The sequence below is a fragment of the Rhincodon typus genome, chromosome 5, assembly GCF_021869965.1.
Source record: "Rhincodon typus isolate 14 chromosome 5, sRhiTyp1.1, whole genome shotgun sequence".
NCBI lineage: Eukaryota > Metazoa > Chordata > Chondrichthyes > Orectolobiformes > Rhincodontidae > Rhincodon > Rhincodon typus.
In genome coordinates, this window is record NC_063336.1 from 20932030 (window position 1) to 20954003 (window position 21974).

General features: G+C 38.0%; 1 protein-coding gene across 5 annotated transcripts in view; it reads right to left on the bottom strand.

Annotated features, from left to right (window-relative positions):
* The window catches only part of fig4a (FIG4 phosphoinositide 5-phosphatase a), a 106931-nt gene that overhangs the window by 5661 nt on the left and 79296 nt on the right, over nt 1-21974 (bottom strand). For all 5 annotated transcript variants that reach the window (XM_048596818.1, XM_048596822.1, XM_048596821.1 and 2 more), the window contains 6 exons: nt 20606-20664; nt 16672-16822; nt 15643-15726; nt 11711-11900; nt 5352-5431; nt 3859-3948 (listed from right to left, as the gene is read on the bottom strand). In XM_048596818.1, the coding sequence (XP_048452775.1) occupies nt 3859-3948; nt 5352-5431; nt 11711-11900; nt 15643-15726; nt 16672-16822; nt 20606-20664 (654 nt within the window). The remainder of the gene's footprint in view (nt 1-3858; nt 3949-5351; nt 5432-11710; nt 11901-15642; nt 15727-16671; nt 16823-20605; nt 20665-21974) is intronic.

Below are 21974 nucleotides of genomic sequence, written 5' to 3' on the forward strand. Positions count from 1 at the left end.
GGGTCTAGGCCCGAAACGTCAGCCTTTCTGCTCCTGTGATGCTGCTTGGCCTGCTGTGTTCATCCAGCCCTGCACCTTGTTGTCTCGGATTCTCCAGCATCTGCAGTTCCTACTATCTCAGGGGATTTATGTCAGGGTTGAGGAAGCATACTGGTCAGATTTATGCTAGTACCAAACCTAGCAGGGAACTAAAATCAGAGGGACAGGTCAGATTGTTTGTTAGATAAAATAAATGTGGGAGGAAAACTGAGATAACAATTAATACAGTCTGATGTAAAGTACTGCACATAAAATTACAACGAGTACATGCTTCCCATGAATGATGTTGAATAGTTAAATATAAAAACAAGAGAGGTGTTAGGAATCTTAGAAAACATTATTTCCCAATAATGCAGAGCAGTATGGTGAAATCTACAATTTATAAACTGTTGTCTGCATTGACTACAATTTAAAGGCCTGTTTTTCTAGGACAGTTTTCCAAATGAAACAGATACCAAGTCCAGGATCTGGGAAGTGCTTTTGATTAAAATTCCCAGCAGTGATATCAGACTTCTGAAGAATCAGCCTGTTGGCTTAAGATGCTAGATAAACAGAAATTGATTGGCAAAGAAAACACCATGATGAGAAGTTATATTTTATCTAGAGAGTTATCTAGAGGTTCAGTTTTAACAGCAGAAGCAGAATACAAGGGTCTCTGCTATAACGCATGTTCTGGCAATGCGAATTGGCTATAACGCGACAGACGAATTAGGGAACGCTATTTCTAAAATGCAAACTTATGTTGGCTATAACTCGATGCAAATGGTGCCCTTATTGATGATATTTTTAGAAGATATTTTTAGAAAGCATTGCAGGAAAAAAAAAATTGAATTTCAAGATTCTCCTCATCCTGGATAATGCGCCAAGCCATCCTCCCACCATTGGTGAGCTTTCTGAAAACATCAAAGAGCTATTTCTACACCCAAACACAACCTCTCTCCTTCTGCCTATGGGTCAGGGTGCAATAGCAGCTTGTCAAAGCTTATTACTTAAGGCGCACATTAAGTGGCTGATTGCAGCCACTGAGGGGGATAAGGACAGTGTTCTTCAATCTTGTAACAGCTTTAACATCAAAAATGCCATTGACATTATCGTGGAGGCCTGGGGTGATATCAGTCAGGACAGCTTGAATGTAGTTTGGCAGAATCTCCTCCCAAATTTTTTTCAAGATTTTAAAACCTTTGGTCTGTCAGGGGAGCTCCCAAGAATCAAAGAACATTGTTTTGATCTTGCAAAGCAAGTGGGATTTGAAGAAGTGGAGAGAGAGGATGTTGAAGAGCTGCTCGAGTCCCACTGTGAAGACCTCTCTACAGCTGATCTACAACAACTTGTCGTTGGAGGGAGAAGTGGAAGCTAGAAATGAAGATGAGGTGGTCCAGGATGCAGCACCATGAGAACTTTCCACTCTATTTTGTATTCTATCCTTATGGAAACTGAGAAGCAGTTGCACCTCCTAGAGGACAACAGTTACAATGCAGAATACAGCAGGGTAGCAGTTTGTGGAATAAGATCTTATTTGGCAACCTATGAACAGCTTCTTCATGAAAAAAGAAAAAGGGCAAAGCAGCAAAAACTGGATGTCTCTTTTAAGCCAATCATAAAGAAACAGTTAGAAGACAATGAATCACAGCCATCCACTTCTGCATTAATTAATTTCCGCCCTAACCCCGCAACCACAACTGCACCCGAAGATGGCGATGATAATGATGACCATCACCACCACCCTCAGCCCCTGCATTAACAACAGAGCAACCTCAAAACCTCCTTCATTAAGCCATCTTCATATTTTTTCAAGATGAGGTGTTCAATTTACTTTTATTTCATTATTAGATATGGATAAGACATTTATTCAAACTGTGCTATCCTTTGTGTTAGGCCTTTTGAGTGATTTTTGAGCGATTTTGGATTATTGTTTTAGTGGTTTGTCCCTAACCCCGCTTTTTCCGTAGGCCCTGTTATTTCTATACTGCGATTTTCTATAACATGATGTTGCACAGGAATGCAACTATTGCATTATAGCAGAACCCCCTCTAGTGTGGCAATGGAGAAGCTGTGAGAGAAAGACAGCTATGGTGGAAAGTTGTGACACAACTGGAGAAGATCAAAAAAAGGTTGATTCTAGAGACATTCCAGGAGCAGAGCTGTAAAGGATCTGGAAACGTATGCTTTTGATGGTTATTGCACCTGTTGAACTCAGGCAGGTTAAGAACTGCCAGACAAGGCTGTGAGCTTAAGTCCTATAAAAATAAGGGGACTGACACCCTATTGATGAAGAATAAAATTAAATGAGACTCAGTGGTTATCATGTATTCTGAAGGCACTACCTGAGAAATCTTTGAAATCTATATCATATCAGCTGTTTAAAAAGTAATTTATAATTTTGTACTGAATGGAATTTGCTCATTAATTTGCATTGTTTCTGCTGAATTTGGCTTGATTATGACAGTAAAAGTATTAGACAAGATTTCTCTTTTTATCACTTTCTACCATTTGGGAAGTACAATTCTATTCTGTTGTTGATCTCCACAGGGATTATAACACTAGTGATCAACAGATCCAATAACATGGGAATCTATATAGGCAAAACAATGGATTGCAATTGGAAAATTCCGTGCTGTGCTTTGAACAGGCCAAATCTGGAGTAGTGTGTCCAGTTCTGGTGGCTCAATGGAAGCAGTTCACAGAAGAATAGCAAGCCTAGGCATAAAATCACAAGTCTTGGGTATGAGGGAAGTCGGAAAAAAAATCTGGACTTTTCAAAACTAAATTCACATTAAGCTGTATAACATCTTCAAATCAATCAAGGTTGGATTCAAAGCCATGTCTGAGAGTTGAAAAGCTGGTGTTCAAGCTATTTCTTGAGTCCATAAATTAATATGATTTTACATACATTTTGAGAGTGATGTTATGTTCAGAAGGCAATTTCAAAGTTGCATGTGGAAGCTCTGCAACAGATTGCGAAATTGAGCATAAATATGGACAACCTGGCAGTATAATAAATAATTAATTGAGAATCTGCTTCAATTTACATTGATAAAGCTAGATTATGTAAACCTTGTATAAATTGGAATCAAGGTTGAAAAGGCTTAACATAGATTTACAGAATAGGAATGCTCTTAATTATCAGCATTTTAGAATAACTAACCTTTCAAAATCTAACCCTATAGAATATTTCTGTGTAACTTTCGTCATTTTCTTACTATAATAGCAGATTGTGCAAAGATAATAGACTGTAAGTGTTTAATGACAAAGTGTTATGTTATCTGCAATATCAAGATGCATGAAATTATGCTTAATTTACCAAATAGTTTGTACATAAATACCAAAATCTTAAAACAGGCATGCATTCAAACCATGTTGCAATAAGTACCATTAACAATGAATTCCTCTTGTGATTTGAGTTCAAACAACACTCCCATACTTCAGGTAATTAAACCCATCACTCCAATCCACTAAGTGAGGGAATACTGCATTGTGGAGGTGGAAGGGTAATGTCCTTCAGGTATGAAATTAAACAGATAACATTTATGCACATGGCACCCAATCAAAACAAAAAGTTTAGTATCAAAATTTCTTGCTTCAATTGCTAAATGTCGAAATTAAATAGTAACTATTGAACTGTGGGTTGCTGGATTAATTGACTTGTGAAACGCTTTCAGTTTTGTGCTTAGAGACTTAAAGGGCAGAATCATATTGGGGTCTAAGGATGACGGCTGTAGTGAGTGTTAGTGAGCATACTTCCAGGTTTATACAAAAGCTGTGTGAAAAATTACTTTAAGCCATGCATAAAAACAAGTGTAGTCATTGTTTGATACTTACATGATGGTCATCATGTTGTTTAGTTGCTTTGCATTGCTTTGTTGGCTGCATATGTCAACTTTATGCTGGTTTTGACCCAAATAAACAAATCTGTTGTAAAGCACGGCATTATTAAACATTGTTTCAACTAGAGTCGGAAGACAGCTTATCCTTTTTGGATACATTTTTAAAACTAAAAATCCAATGGATTACAAAATCAAATACTGTTCATTTAATTGCTTATACCCATCTCATTAGAAAATGGTTGCACCGTTTGATGCAAAAGTTTTGAGCAGCCATCAACAAAATCCTTTGCAACTGGTACTCTCAACTTCCTAACAACTTTTTTTTCCCACTTCTGCACTTTACTTACAAAAGATTTAAATTATATTCTTTCTGGATTGCTACAAATGGGATTAGTGATAACTATTCTCTTTTAACAATTTTACCAAATAAGTGCTACTGCCTATAACTTTAGAAGCAAACCCATTCTCTTAAATGCTTCACAACAGTACAACATGCAAGTCTGGGAAGGATTCTAAGTGTAGATAGATAAATTACATGAACTTATTTAGTTGCAGTAAAGATAGCTGGCAAGCAAAATATTGAATGAATTAATGTATGCATTCAGTCCAAATCAATCAACCTTGCATTATTAAAAATAATAAAACCAGGTTAATTGTCACTTGAAATGTGAGAAAGGTACAAGTTTGCAGCATGATTTTTGGTATCATTTCAGTTTCCCTTTAGCATTCTCAGTTTGGATTATTACTATGATTAGAGCCCATGGAGAACTATGATAGTTCAATCCACATAGATATATCTTGAATAAAATCAAGATACTGCAGACACTGGAAATCTGAAACAAACACAGAATGCTGGAAAAATTCAGCAGTTCTAGCTGCATTGGTGGAAAGAAATAGAGTTAATGTTTGGAGTCTGGCATGACTTCTTCAGAACTGATGTTCAAAAATGCTTAATGTGTTTCTTTAGAGAAAAGAGATTGAGGGATGTGCTAAGAAGATAGTGAGGTGAATCTTAGGAAACAGGTTTGATGACCTTAATTTCCTATACCTGAGTTAAAAGCTTTCCCTTATTTTGAAACAATGAGAACGGAAATAAAATAACGCCCTTTTCTGTGACACACCTATGTTAAAGGGAATGAGGATGAGGAAGCACTGAAAAATATCGATAAATTTTGAAACTACTATTTCCATGCTAGAATTCAGTAATTTATTCAAGTACTGAACTGATCTATTGACTTAAAATCCATGTACTTCTCAGCCAAATAAAACAAAAACACGCATAATTTATACATTGCACAGTACGGAGTCATAAAATGCTCATGACAAAATAAAATACGCAAATCACTGAAACAGACAAGTAAATTCAGTTAAAACAAATCTATTTAATATGGTGTTCAGGTAATGTTTAAATGATTCAATTTATTTGAAGAAGTGGGTCAATTACATTGTAGCTTATATTCAAGATATTTGTTCCATATTTTATCTTACCTTTTGTATATTAGAAGATCATCTTCTGATAGAAGCCCAGAGGGATTCATATACACCTCTCTTGGAGATTGGCTGCAGTCCTGAAAATCGCCAAACAACAAAACATTAATCCAACATTAATGTCACAAATTTTTCTCAGCATGTAATAGCCCAAGAGTACCTGACTAAATATTAGAATCTTTATTATGCAACAATTAACTTTTGGCTTAATTATCTTTCAAAATTATAATGGAACAAAGTTTTGAAGAAAACGACTGTCAAAAACAAAAACTCATTCTCTCAAACACAAATTGATCTCAAAATACAGGAATAGATAAATATGTGAGATAGTAAGAACTGCAGATGCTGGAGTCAAAGATAACACAGTGTGGAGCTGGAGGAACACAGTAGGCCAGGCACCATCAGAGGAGCAGGAAAGTTGATGTTTCAGGTTGGGCCCCTTCTTCAGGAAATATTATAGATATATACGTGCATTTGGACACTTTCTTGGCAGCTGTAACATTGTATCTTGTACTCTGTTCTGTTAGCCTGATGCACTTGTATAGTATGATCTGCCTGTGATAACAATAAATCAAATCAATTCAAATCAAAAATCAAAATCCACAAATGCCAGCTCATTCATACGTTGCCCCCATTACCTATCTGGCTACAGATTTAATTCATCCATCATTGCTTCTGTGCTTGTTAACTAGCACCACCACCTGAAAAGGCAACTCCTTTAAGTTAAATATTTTCTTTTTCATTTGTTCTGGATGATCGCCTCATTGGGATGGTCTTACAGTCCCCCCAACAACAGTCAGCGAGAAATTGAGAAGCAAATATGCAAGGAGATCTCAGATATCTGTAAGAATAATAGGTTTGTAATGGTAGGGGATTTTAACTTTCCAAACATAGATTGGAGCTGTCATAGTGTTAAGGGCTTGGATGGGGAGGAATTTGTTAAGTTTGTACAAGAAAACTTCCTTATTCAATATGTGGATGTACCTAATAGAGAAGGAGCAACACGTGAACTTCTGATGGGAAATAAGGCAGGGCAAGTGACTGAGGTGTCAGTGAGAGAGCACTTTGGGGCAAATGATTATAATTCTATTAATTTTAAAATTAAATTTATGGAAAAGGATGAAACTGATCAAAAAGTTAAAGTTCTGAATTGGAGTAGGCCAATTTTGATGATATATGAAACAGGAACTTTCAAACGTTGACTGGAGGAGGCTATACGCAGGTAAAGGGACAGTTGAGAAGAGGGAGGCCTTTATAAATGAGATCACTAGAGTTCAGAGACAGTATGTTCCTGTTAGTGTGAATGGCAAGGCAGGTACATGTAGGGAATAATGGTTGACTGGAGAAATTGAGGCTCCGGTCAAGAAAAAGGAGGCAGCAAATGTCAGATATAGACAGATGGGATCAAGTGAATCCCTAGAGGAGTACAAGGGCAGTAGGAATATACGTGGAAGTCAGATGGAGAAAAAAGGGTTCATGAGGTAGCTTTGGCAAATAGAGTTAAAGGTGAATCCAAAGAGATTCCATAACTACATTAAGGGCAAAAGAGTAACTAGGGAGAGAACAGGGCCCCTTAAAAATCAATGTGGCCATCTGTGTGTGGAACCACAGGAGATTGGTGAGATACTAAATGAATATTTTGCATCAGTATTTACTGTGGAGAGGGGCATGGAAGCTAGGGAACCTGGGGGGTATAAACAGTGACATCTTGAAAGTAGTGCATATTACAGAAGAGGAGATGCTCGAGGTAAGGTGATGAAAGTGGCATTTTGTGTGCATGCCTTCACTGGTCAGAACACTGAGTATAGGAGTTATGACATTATGTTGTGACTGTACAGGACATTGGTGAGGTCACTTTTAGAATACTGCGTACAATTCTGGTCGCCTCGTATAGGAAGAATGATGTTAAACCTGAGAGGTTGCAGAAAAGATTTACAAGGATGTTGCCGGGACTGGAGGGTTTGAGTTATAGGAGGAGGCTGAATGGGTTGGGGCTTTTCTCCCTGGAGCATCGGAGGCTGAGGGGCAACTTTATAGATGCTTATAAAATCATGAGGGAAATGAATAGGGTGAATAGGCAACATCTTTTTCTGAGAATGGGGCAGTCAAAAACTAGAGGGCATAAGTTTAAGAGAGGGGAAAGATTTAAAAGGCTCCGAGGGGTAACTTTTTCATGCAGAGGGTGATGAGTGTATGGAACAAGCTGCCAGGGGAAATGGTGGAGGCGGGTACAATTCCAACATTTAAAAGGCATCTGGATGGATTTATGAATAGAAAGGGTTTAAGAGGGATATGGGCCAAATGCTGGAAATGGGACTATGACAGATCGGGATGTCTGGTCAGCATGAACGAGTTTCTGTGCTATATGACTCAATGACCCTGCATGGCCTCTCTACCACTAACTTCCTTCAGCTTGACAAGCTGCTGAGACATATTCTCTCTTCCAATTCTGGTCTCCTGTGCATTCCAGATTTTAAAACTGTTTCATACTGATAGCTTTAAAACTTATTCGTGCTCTGGATTTTTTCATCGACTCCCTTCCATAAACAGCCTAGAACTTCTCCTAAATAACCATACAATTTACTTATTAAATGAAGGGCAGCCCAGATTTGTTAACACTTTCAATATAATGGCAAAAATGAAGTAATTGCAATTAGCAGCAGGGCTCTAATGTTAGTTACTTTGAAAACATCGAAGTTACATTTTTTTAATCTTGCAAACTAAAAGGTTTAAAGCTATTCAAGATTACAAAAATCCTAAGAATTAAGCCAAAGCTGAAATGGGATTATGGTTAGAGCTACAGTTACAAGCACTGCAGAGTGTGATAGTATCTTCGTAATAATCCTGTTCTCAATGCACATAAGGCAAGAATTAAAATGGAACAGCAGATTTCGTTGTTATGTACAAAGATGGGGATTCCATCTCCCACAGTACCAACTGTATTCATATCATCAGTGACATGCTAAATAACTCATAGGAATAACACTAATTACAAGTTATAAATGCAAACACATTACAAGTATGTGCAACACCAAGTAGTAGAGATGAGCTTTAATATTTGTTCTCACAGTAACTCATTTCAGTACTTGTTCCACATTAACATATTATATGAATACTTCTGACCGTAAAGCATAAAAATACTGTGTTGTGAACCGAAACAAACTATAAAAAAGAGATTTAAATATTCGAACGAGACTCGCAAATTTTTATTTTTATTTGTTCTCAGGACAAGAACGTTACTGCCAAGATTGGTTCTACATTGCTGATCCCTAGATTTCCTGAAGAAGTGATTGTGGACATTCTTTTTGAACCAGGAGTAGAGGTTTCATATGAGACAGGTAAGAGACCACAACATTAGAATGGGACATGTGTCAGACTATAATCCAGACCAGATAAGGAGGGCAGTTTTCCCTCCCTAAAAGGATTAGAAAGCAGCAGCATGGTCACTTCAATTTATACATGCCCTTTGATTTTAAAATCTAATTCTAATCTATTCTAATCCCATACCTACATTGATGTAATTAGAATTTCATTTTGTTTTCTCTAGGTTATTAATCTAGTACTTCTCGTAGTTTAGGAAAATCAACCAGTCCAGGAGTGGGGCAAGAAAGCAAACTTTCAACTTAGAATCAGCAAGACCAGGAGAAGAACTTAAATGTTAGAGTGGGACATTACCCTGAGAATCAGTGAGATCAGGAGCGGGCTAGATGCTACTGTCTGTTTCCAGCTGCTAGTTAAAAAAGCATTCCAAAACAGAAAAAACGGAGGCATTACATCACAGGGAAGCAGGCAGGAATTGTTCAACAGCCTATCACCTATACTAGGGAATCTTAATTGGAGTTTGCAGAATATTTATTAAAAAGTAGAGGCAGGATCAGAGACAGCAATTAAAATGTTATCATCCAACTGACCATAAGGCATTGGCCTATTTCTGTTCCATTCAGCCAATCAAACCTGCTCTGCCATTCAATGAGATCATGGTTGATCTGATCATCCCCAACTCTACATCCCTGTATTTCCCCACAACACCCAATTCCCTTGCTGGTTAAAAATCTGTCTTAAAAAAAATCTGGCAGGAGGGCTCGGTCATTAAGTGAATTCAAGACTGTGCGAAAGAATTCCACAAATTCACACCCTCAGAAGAAATTTCTCCTTATCTGTGCCATATATGGGCAATACTTTACTTTGATATTATGCCCTCTGGTTCTAGACTCTCCCACATGAGGAAACAACCTTTCTGCATCTACTTTGCCACGTCCCCCTAAGAATCTTGTATGTTTCAATAAGATCGCCTCTCATTCTTCTGAACTCCAATGAGTATAGGCCTAAGCTTTTTGATCTCTACGCACAAGACACTCCCTCCTTACTCTGGATCAACGGAGTGAAACTTATCTAGACTGCCTCCAATGCTAGTATATTTTTCCTTAGATAAAGGAGGCCAAAACTATACACAGTGTTCCATCTGTCCAGAGCTTTGCATAGTTTTACCAAGACATCCCCACTTTTATACTCCATGCCCTTCCAAGTAAAGACCAACATTCTATTTACCTTTCCTATGACACAGAGCTTGGATGCTAGCTTTAAGTGATTTATGCACAAAGGCCTTGCAAATCTTTTTGTGTAGATTTCTACTGACTTTCTTCATTTAAATAATATTCAGGTCTTCTACTGTTCCTGCCAAAGTATATGACCTCACTTTTTCCCCACATTGTATTCCACTGCCAAGTTTTTGCCCAATTGCTTCCAGAAGCAGAAGTCAATGACAGGATCGACATACCAACGTCAACGGCCGTGTGTAAAACACGAAGTAGCTGTACAAGTGCAGCTGTGCGGCTGAGGCGGAAAAAGTGCTTGCCAACCAATTGGCACCTTTCTCTCCTGTTGTACAGCATTTTGTGATTGTTTGAAATTTGGCAGTGTTGCATTTGTCCTGATGAATGTAAAATGAAAAGCTTCAGCAATATGTCTCTCTTTTGAGCATTACCCATACATCCTACTTTTTGTTACTCAGTAGATTTGTATATGCCTGAAATATTTCACTGCAATACACAAAATCTTTTGTTCAAATGGAATGCTGCAGTTTCTAAGATAACTAATTGGTTTCCTAATTATTATCATCACACAGAATTTATTTAATAAAAATGTTTCCAGCTCTTCATCCAAGATAGTGATAAAATGGTCAGCTTCAGAATTTACTACTTTTATCATTGAAGGTAAAATGATGGAGTTGCTCTGCCATTTTGATAAGAATAAATTATCTTATACCAAAGTAATGTGCTTAATCTATTATCTAAATAAACAACAACTAAACACATACTAACATCAAGTAGGATCACATGTTGTATTTTCATACGAATCGCTTTGCTTTTTGTACTGTTTGGAAGCAAACACCAGATCACAAACCATAACACTTCAAAGTGATTTTTTTTGCATCATCAGTTAAGTTGTAGTCTATTCTGCTCCATAATCTACAGGTAATTGTTTAATGAAGTATGACCATGAAAATACTTCAAATATAATACTGTCATAATACTTCATTAATTTTGATTCTATTGTAAAACCTGAAGGTCAAGCCAGTAACAGTGAGTGGCAAGAAATTCCTGAACACATACCACAATTACGAAGTTTTCATAAGCAGAATCCGCTTTTTCTTTTAAACAATGTATATTTACTGAGCTTGAATCTTGAAAGGAAAGCACTAACAGCTAACTGACAAACAGTTACCGAATGAAGTTTAGCCAAATATTATGGCCAAAAATGTCAATTTCCTACCTTACAGATTTAGTGGATACGAAACCTACTTTCACCTCGGACTACTGCTATGTAGCTCTATTATAGATAAAAAGGAAATTACTTGACTGTTGCTGACCAATTACAATACTTTCCCAGCTTTGACTCTACCAAGTTACAAAGGACATGGGATTTTCACCACTGAAGATAATTAGCGTTTATATTTAAGAATGCCATTTGCATCACCACACCAAAGGGTTTCTCAGTTGGTCACAAGCGTTCTCTACATTCGTGACAAAAATTATCCTTTGAAAGTTAAGCTGGTAAGCAGTAAAAAGAACTAGGTGATTTTAGCCACCCTCTTCCATCTTGAATATTTTCACTTTATTTCCTTTCTCCTTTATAGTGACTTTAAGATCATTCCTTAATCCAAAGGCAATAAGGTGGTTGGATGAAACGCTGCTGTCAATGCAATTGGATGCAGGTGTGCAGCAGCTATTGAAGAATGCTTGCCCTTCCTGTTTTCCTTCCAAAAAAAGGCATCTTACTTCAAAGGAGCTTTGAAACAACATTATTTAAATTTGTGGCATAATGAAACATATTTTAATTGCATAAAGTCAATTTATTACCTCAGGAATTTTGTCTCCAAACTCTGTAATTTTCACTGGTGTTGACCGCTGAGATACAGGGCCTTCTTCCTCTTTGTCGGTTCCTGAATCATCCTCCGAACTACTAGAAACAACCTCCTCGGATGGTGGTGGTGGGGCACTTGCTACTGTTTTACGTTGCAATACAGCTTCTTCCTTGTTACTTTTATTACTGAACAATAAAGTATATTAGATATATTTCACAAGAGTAAATCTGATTTGAACACAGACTACATTGGTAGGTGGTAAGTATTCTACTCTATATCACAGCTGAGAAAATAAGTACTGTATATGTGAAGAATCAACATAAAATAAATATTGACATCTACTCTGAAATACAAATATTTCAATTTGTTAACAGAATTGGCATTTCACAGTTTTCATCATAAATAATAGCTATTTATTCATTGTATACACATAGTATTCATCGAGTACATTTAAGACTGAGATAGATAGGTTATTGATTATCAAGGGGATCAAGGGTTACGGGAAGAATGGGGTTGAGGAATTTATCAGCCATGATTGAATGGTGGAGCAGACTCCATGGGCCGAATGGCCTAATTTCTGCTCCTATGTCTTATGGTCTATTCAAACTAACGTCCAGAATAAATCTTATAATAGCTACTGCAAAAGTAGATGAGGGAACCGTCTAAATTCATGAAGTCTAACAGTATAAAAGCTAAATAATACAGATGCTGGAAATCTGAGACAAACACAGAAAACGCTGGAGAAACTCAGTAAGTCTGGTAAAATCTGTGGAGATAAGCTTTTGGACAGTTATATCAGACTCAATATCTCTTTCTGTAGATGCTATGGATTTCTGTGATAGTACAACATAATAGCTTGCATTGGGCTTTGCTGGAGCACTGCAGCATGCTGAAAACAGCAATATTAGCATGAGAACAAACTGGTGTGTGAAATGGCAAACTTGCACATAATGGTGCTTACAATTCACGTAAGACTTCTTTGCTCCTGCACTCAAATCCTTTAATTAAGGCTAACATACCATTTGTGTTCTAAATTGCTTGCTGCACCTGCATGCTATAGCTTTCAGCGATTTATGAACAAGGACACTTAAGCCCAATTGGACATCAATAATTTTCAATCTCTCAAGATTTATGAAATACCCTACATGATTGTTCTTCCTACCAAAGTGTGATCCTCATGCTTATCCACATGATAGTCCATCTGCCATTTTCTTGCCCACTTACTCAATCTGCCTAAATCCCATGAAGCCTCCTTACACCCTGTTCACAAATTTCATTCCTCACTAGGTACTGCATCATCCACAAATTTGGAAATGTGACAAACAGCCTCAGATCTAAATCACTGATATAGATTATCAACAGTTGAGGCCCAAGCATTGATCTTCATCGGTCCTCAAAAGTTACAGCCTGTCAACTTGAGAATAATCCATTTATTCCGACTCAGCTTTCTGCCTTTTGGCCAATTTTCAGGCCATTCTAGCATATTACCTCCAATCGTATGCACTTTAATTTTGTTAACTAATCGGTTTAGAACTTGCCATTAATTTTCTTGATACTGTTTCAAAACCATATCATCTCACACTCATCAGGGTCAAATTCCATCTGCCACTCATTCGCCATCCGGTTGATTCATTAATATCCTCCTGTGCCTCAATATCTTCTGCTTCACGATCAACCACCCGGTTAACGTTGGTGTCACTTACTTATCCATCAACCACCATCCCCACTTCCTCCTATATTGTTTATACATCTCACAAACAATAAGGGTCCCAGCACTGATCCCTGGACACTAGTCTCTAGTCACATCAACAGCTTCCTACCACCACCCTCTGTCTCCTACCAGTAAGCCAATTATGAATCCAACTTGTTAAAGTATCCTGGATCCAACATGCTTTTATTGTCTTCATTAGTCTCCCTCAAGAGACCCTGTCAAAGTTTTTGCTGAATTTGAAATAAATTACATCAACTGCACTACCCTAGTCTACACACCGGGTCACTCCTCAAATAATTCAATCAAATTTGTTTGACGTTCCTCTGCCAACAGACTAGCAAACCCACCCTCAGGAATGTTGGCTCCTTAGCAGGGCTAGGTAAGAAATATTAGCATGAGAGCAAGACAGCTTTCATAGCGCTGATCGAGAGATAAATATTGGTAAGGACATTGGGATAACTGCTTGCACTTCTTCAAAACGTGGCTGTGGGATCTTTTCCCTGCAATAAAAATAAAAGCTGATAGGGTCTTGGCTTAATATATCATCCATTAAGAGGCCTCCTGCCAGTGCAAGGCTTCCTCAGTATACCACTGGAATGTCAATCGAGATTGGTGTTTAAATTTCTCAAATCTTCTAGAACAGTTGGCTGGCTCGCAATGCAGAATGGTGCCAAAAGAATTCCAGTTATCAGCTGAGCTCACCGTGAAGTCCCCATCTTTTCAACCTCACCTGAGGTATGGTGACCTTCAGGTTAAACAAGTTAACTGTCTATGAGATAGTAGCCTATGGATCTCTGTAACTTTCATTTTGGCATAGAGGTAATAGTGCTAGCAAATAAGTAATACCTAACAATGAACGACAACAAAGGGCACACTTCGAAAACAAAACTAAATATAGCAGATGCTGGGAATCTGAAGTAGAACAAAATGCTAAAACTACTCAGGATTTGTCTGCCAGCATCTGTGAAGAGAAAATACAGGTCAGTATTTTAGCTCTGACTTCCCATCATATCAACAGTGCTTAATCAGTTATAAAGAACTTTAGGATACAAGGTATTTTATAAATGCAGGCTATCTTCTTTTATTCTTCACGTTTACTCAAGTTATCATATCCCCCCCCGTTGAGTAATTGGTGCACTTTGCAACAACTGTAACAATATTGAGAATTCTTATGCACTAATACGCCACATTGATTTGAAATAGTATTTTTGTTTCCAACTTTGAATGTTAATTGCATTTTTGATATCCAAGCTAGAATTTCACACAGCTTTCCAACAAATCTATTTTGTCGAGTTTTGTCAAAATGAACTTCAACAGATTCAGCTTTCTGCATTAACTGTACAAGTTAGAGAAGATAAATTGATTATTCAGCATTTTCCTGTTAGGATCGGTAAAATATAATCTCCTGCTTTGACGTTTGATATTTGTTGTTATGTCTCAGTCAGTAAGTCAGTATATCTTCATAATACCATCACTGTACTACAGCATGTGACCTGACAATTTATAGTTCACCAACTCCATTGTATCTCAGATCACCTGAAGCATTCCACTGCTGGAAGATAGCTCTTCAGTCACCCCAGACACATACACCCAAGGAATGTAATCTGTGCGTAATAGTTAGTTGTAATAAATGGCAATTAGATTCTTCAATTTCATAATATCTACGTTTAGTTTCTTATTCTATGGGAGATTATGGGAGACAATGGCAGCATTAGGTGAAGCACTCTTATGGAAGTAAACTCATCTTCATGTAAATGTTTTTGGAAGAGCACCGGTATTGTTTTACTGTCACTTGATATATTAAGCAGGTCATACAGTACTGTATCCAATCTTGGAGGTGGAGTCAATACTTTCTCCAAGAGCCTAATCACAAATTCGCAATTATGAAGGTGGTAGCAGTGAATATTAGGGGAAGCTGCAGAGAGGGAACAGAAACCAGAGGAAAGGAACTGTACAAAGAGTAGACAGAATAAACAACCTGAACATAAGGGAATCACGTTTTGTGTTCTGCAACATCTGTTTATATCTCCATCGATGATGCCAGACCTGTAATCACCAGCACCTGCAGTATCTTGCTTCTGTATTAGGTTTTAATTTACTTGGGCATATCCGCCAAGATATACATTCTTGGTTAAAATTAATGATTGCAGTTAGTACAAAATGTTTTGTATAGTTAAAAGAATAGAAACAACTAAAGCTAGTTACCAGCTCTTTACCTCAGCATGGATTTGCCGGTTTCTTCTGGTTTGCGAATAGTGAAAGGACTTGGGTCAATTCCAACATGCTTTGGCATGAAGTCCCTTTATGCAAAAACAGTACAACAAAGCTATAGCGTAATAATAAGACTCATTATTCGGAATTTTAAAAACAAACAAGCAAGGCATCAGAACTCGTCATAATTCCTACATACTTATCATCTTTGTGTTATGGCACATAATCCATTTGTCAGTATACCTTCAAGAGATATGGTCATGATATTATCACTCTATCATGCATGCGAACGGAGAGCTTATAGCTCTCCAACTCCCTCGATCTCGATCAATATCGGAAGCATACTCTTCTGTTACAAACTAATGGCTTGAAAAATTAAGTGAAACTTTTACAAAACATACACCAAAATGCCACTGGGTAAGGCTCATCAAGTTACATCTGCAGGCTATAGAATTAAACTATTGATGAAATGTACAGAATGTTCTGAATCTTTAACATTTCATTTTTGCTATTGCTAGAATGTCTACATTTGTTTTTGTTCATTCCTTGCGAGGCATCACCTCCCCAACTGCTCTTAAAGTGATGTTAAGCTGCCTTCTTGAATTGCTGCAGGCACCCACAGTGCTGGTATTGTGGGCTGTTTGTGGAGGGGTGTGGGTGAGGTCTTAAAGTTTTGAACTTGTATTATTCACTTGTTTTATATTCGTTCATGGAATGTTGGCATCACTGGCAGTGTTGCAGTTTATGCAAATTGGTGTCTCATTTTTAGACATGATTGGGGCTGCACCTGACTCCTCATATTAAGGGGCTATTTCCTGAAGTGGTGCAAATATCACCTCATTTAAGTGTTGACATATCTCAAAGGTAACAAATTCATCTCGTATGATTTATCAAACATCAAGAGTAAGGTAGTCTGAGATTATCTTTAAATTCTCTTAAATCAAAATGGCTAAAACATATTTAAATATATTTTCATTGGTATTTAAGCATGTAGTAGAGCAGGGGGTAGCTAAGGAAGAGAAAAGATTACATACTTGGCTGAATTTGTCATTGTTAGGCAAAATGCATCATCGAAACAACTCAGCTCATACGGCCTGAAGAATTCTGTGTATACATCTATTTCTTCATCAGATTTATCCAACTTCTTCATGACTGTCAGCTTTTTAAGATTTTCAGTGCAAGGAACTAAAGAGATGAATGGAGAGGAAAATATTTTATTAGTTTTTGAGTTTAGTAGACTGATCAAAATAAAATGGTGTATTAACATAACTGGAATATTTTAGCCTGTAATTTTAAAATTGAAATTGGTGGCAATTTTACAAATCCAGTAGGGGCACTTGCTTGAATCAAGGGAAGTTTAAGAAGTTTGAGTCAAGACAATCACATTTCACTTTTCAAGATGCACAGATGAAAAGCTGCATCTTTCTTAAATGTTGTAGTTATTTAACATCACAGCTATGGCATTTATTATGAAAAACATCAACATTATACACCAACTTTTCTACATAATTTTACCAATCAAATTATGCTATTTCCTTATTCTGAATGTGGTAAGTGCACTATGGGAGGTGATGGCATACTAGTAATGTCACTGGACTGGCAAACCAGAGACCCAGGCTTCTGAACTGGGACTTGAATCCCGCCATGGCAGATGAAGAAATTTTGAATTCAATACCTGTACACAAGTCTGGCTAAAGTCAGAAATCACATGACACCAGGTTATAGTCCAACAGGTTTATTTGAAAACACAAAGGTGAATTGTGACGCGAAGATGTGTCCAGCAACAATGTGAAATGAGGCACTACTGGACCTGTTTCTTGGGAATGAGGTGGGTCAAGCAGATCAAGTATCATTGCGGGTACACTTAGGGGATAGTGATCATCATATCAGAAGGATCGGGATTACAGTGGAAAAGAACAATGAACAATCCAGGGTAGGAATAATTAACTGGGGGGAAGGGAACAGAGATGGGCAAATAGACAGAAACCGAAGGTTAATGGCATAACTGACAATGGAACTATGATGGTGTTGCCATCACAAAGACATGGTTGAGGGAAGGACAAGATAAGCAATTTAATATTCCGGGGATTAGGATCTTCAGGCAGGACAGGGGATGGTGCAAAAGTGGAGATGGTATCCTATTGGTTAAGTCGTCGGTCAATGCAATAAAGAGAGATGATACCTTGGAAGGGTCATCAAATGAGGCTTTGTGGGTAAAACATAGGAAGACAAGAAGGGCAGCCACACTCCCAGGAGTGTATTATAGGCCCCAAACAATAACCAGGCAATTAAGGAGCAAATATGTGGTCAATTTACTAAGGTATGGAAAAATAAGAATAGAGTATTTATATTAGGTGATTTCAACTGCTCCAAAATTAATTGGGATAATCATAGTATAAAACATTTAGAGGGCAGATTTCTTGAAATATATAAAGGAGAGCTTTTAATGTCAACATGTAAAAGATCCAACAATGATGGTGCAGTGTTGGACCTAATTTTGGGGAATCAAGCAGGATAGTTTTAGAAGTGGCAGTAGGGAGCATTTTAATGAGTGACCACAACACTGTACATTTTATGCTTGTTACTGAAAAGGAGGAAAACGGTCTACAAAAAAAGGGTTTTGGTTTGGGGCAAGACAGTTTTTATTAAAATAAGGCAGGATCTGGCCAAGAGAGACTGGGAATATCTACTTGATGGTAAATCAGTAGGAAGTGTTCAAAAAGGTAACGTGAGGAGTACATGCCCAGCATATTCCCTTTAAGGTGTAATGTAGCAGCAACAAGCCCAAAGAACCGTGTGTGTCTAGGAATATGCAAGACTAGATAAAAATAAGAAGGGAGCTGTATAACAGGTATAATTGGAGCAAATCAACAGAGGCCCTAGAGGAATATAGGAAGTACAGGGTTGAACTTAAGAAAGTAATTAGAAGGGCAAAGAGGGGGCATAAAAACACTGGCGTGAAACATTAGGGAGAATCCAAGATATTCTACAAGTATATCATTGGGAAGAGAATAACCAGAGGAAGAGTAGGGTCTATCGGGACCAAGGGGTTAATTTGTGCACGAAGCCGGAAAACATTGGTAGAGTATTAAATCAGTACTTCACATCCGTCTTTTCTCAAAGCAGGATGCGAGTTCACAATTCAAGAAGATAGAGTGTGAAGTTTTTCAGATTGATAGAAGAAGTGAGGAGGTATTGAATGTTTTGGCAGGTTTAAAAATGGACAAAATCCCCAAATCCAGATGAGTTGTATCCCAGGCTGATGAGGGAGATGAGAAGGAAATTACAGATGCCCTGGCCCAAATTTTTAAATAGCTTCTGGCTACAGCGGAGTTGCCAGAGAATTGGAGGACAGCTGGTGTTGCTCTACCTTACAGGAAGGGTGGTAGAGATAGACCAGGGAACTACAGACCATAAGTCTAACATCACTGATGGGAAACTATTGGACAAAAAATAGTGAGGAAAGAAGATTGATCCCCATTTAGAGAGGCAAGGTTTGATCAGGGACGGTCAGCACGACTTTGAAAGCAAACAAATCTGGTGGAATTTTGAGGTGCTGACCAAGTGTTTGGATGAGGGTAGGGCAACTGATGTAGTTTATATGGATTTCAGCAAGGCCTTTGACAGGGTTCCACATGGGAGCCTGATAAATAAGGTAAAAACACATGGGATCCAGGGTAACAAAGCAAGATGGACTCAAAAATTGGCTTAGCGAGGGCAGTGGTATAAGGCTGTTTGTGTGAATTGAGCCTGTTAATTTTAAAACAAAAGGCAGGAGGTTTGGAGGGGATTTGAAGAAAACCTTTTTCACCAAGAGGCTGATGGGGTCTGGAATGCATTGCCTGGGAGGCTAGTCGAGGCGAGAATCCTTACAACCTGTAAAAAGTACTTGGATGAACACGAAGTGTCATATTATTAAAAAGGTTATGGGCATAGTGTGAGAAGTGGGACTATTGTAGGTAGTTGCGTATATTTGGTGATACAGACTTGATGGGCTGAAGAACCACTTCAGTACTGTATGATTTTATGATTAGAGCATAGTCAGTGTATTCCTTCAAAAGGGAACAATAAAGCAACCTAACTCAAAACTCCCTGGCATCAGCCTGCCAACATGGAAGAATGCCCAGGCATGTTCTGCCCACAAATAAAAGGCAAATCTAACCTAGCCAATTACCGTCCTTCAGTCTACTCTTGATCATAGCGAAGTAACAGAAGGGGTTATTGGCTGTGTTATCACGTGGCACTTGCAAAGGAATAATGTGCTCACGACCACTCAGTTTTTGTTCCATCAGGGCCAATTGGCTCCTAACCTCTTTACACCTATAGTCAAAACATGAACGAGAGCTGTATTCCAGAGATGAGGAGTAAACAACATTCAAGCTTGGCACTATCCAGCAAGCAGGCAGACTGCTTAATTGGCACCCCATTCACAAACTTCGTAATTTATCCATGCACCACTGATGCACAATGACAGCACCATCAACAAAATGCATTGTAACAACTCACCCAACTTCCTTCAAAAGCACCTTCCAAACCTGTGACCTTACCAGTTAAGATAAAGACAGCAAATGCATGGGAACACAGCCATCCACAAATTCTCCTTCAAGCTACATACTGTCTTGATTTGGAACGGTTTCAAAATCCTAGAACTTCATTTCTAGCAGCAGAGCTTTGTGGCTATGCTCCAAGAGCTTCAATATTTCTAAAAAGTCAGACTACCACCTTCTCCAGGGCAATTAGGGATGGACAATAAATGCTGACCTTGCCAGCAATACCATAGCCTGAATGAATAAAACAATACACTAATACATTCTGATTATTATAATAGCCACTCTCAGAATGCCCCAACAGTTAAGTGCTGTAAATAAAGTTTATAATACCTTTTTGATGCATCATCAAATTCATTGCATCTTTTAAAAATGTACTTTTAGAGTATCCAAATTGAAGTTAACATGCAAACTTTCGTACCTTCATCATAAGGCAATGGTAAATGGATTAGTACCTCTGGTGTCCACCAATGAGTATAGCTACAAAAAATGCAAAAGCATTGCCAAATATTTACATATAAATATTGATATAAGATACACAAATATCTTGCATATAAACAAAAGTAAATTACACACAGTTTACTATAGATTCAGGTGAAAAGAGTAACAGAATGATAGGAAGTTGGGTATAAAATAAACTACAAAAAGTGGTAAATAAAGATACTTAAATCAGGCTAGTAAAAAGTCAGAAGCAGTACTCCACGATGATCAGTAATTATTCAAATTGTTTAAATATATGGTGGACTTTAGAATCAGAGCTATAATTTTAACATTATATTACAAGTGCATTACATCCGACCAAATTAAGTGAGATGGTGGAAAAATACAAGATAGTATTGATAAATTTTCATGTTGGGTGTGTAAATGGCTCATGACTTACAATATAAATGCAAAGGTGTACATTGGTAGGAGTAACAAAGGAAGCCACGTAGGCCATTTATAAAGAATTTGAATACTGTAAAACACTGAACAAGTATCAGATTTACAAATCACTGCATGTAGCAATAGTGTAACAAGGCTGCAAAAACACAAAACACAGGAGCATTTCAACAGAAATAGAACTAAAAGGTAGCATGGTAATGTTAAAACAATAAAGCAATGGGTATAACACACAAGAACTATGAACAGTTCTGCACTCCATATTACAAAAGGGATAATATATACTAGTGAGAATAAAAGATTTACAAGTTTCATGGCAGAATGGTGAGGTTTTAACTATCAGCAAAGACTGAATGAGCTTGTGTCTCAGTAGAAACATTGGTAACAGTACTGAATATTGTGCAATCATCCCTGTTTCTGACATAACAATGGAAAGAAGTTCACGAATTGAAGCCATTGAAGGTGGTTACACCTGGAACACAACCCTAAGGAACCCCTTCAGAGATAGTAAGAACTGCCGATGCTGGAGTCTGAGGTAACACAGTGTGGAGCTGGAGGAACACAGCAGGCCAGGCAGCATCAGAGGAACAGGAAAGCTGATGTTTGGCATACTGAAGTATGGTGCACTGATCTTTACATCGCCGAGGCCAGGAACCAACTCTCTGACACCTTCTCCTACCCCACCCTTGATCATGACACCACCCCTGACCACCAAAACATCATCTCCCAGACCATCCATAACTTCATCACCTCAAATGACCTCCCGCCCACAGCCTCCAACCTCATCGTTCCCCAACCCCGCACCACCCGTTTCTATCTGCTTTCCAAAATCCATAAACCCGACTGTCCTGGCTGACCCATTGTCTCTGCCTGCTCCTGCCCCACTGAACTTATCCCCGCTTATCTCGACT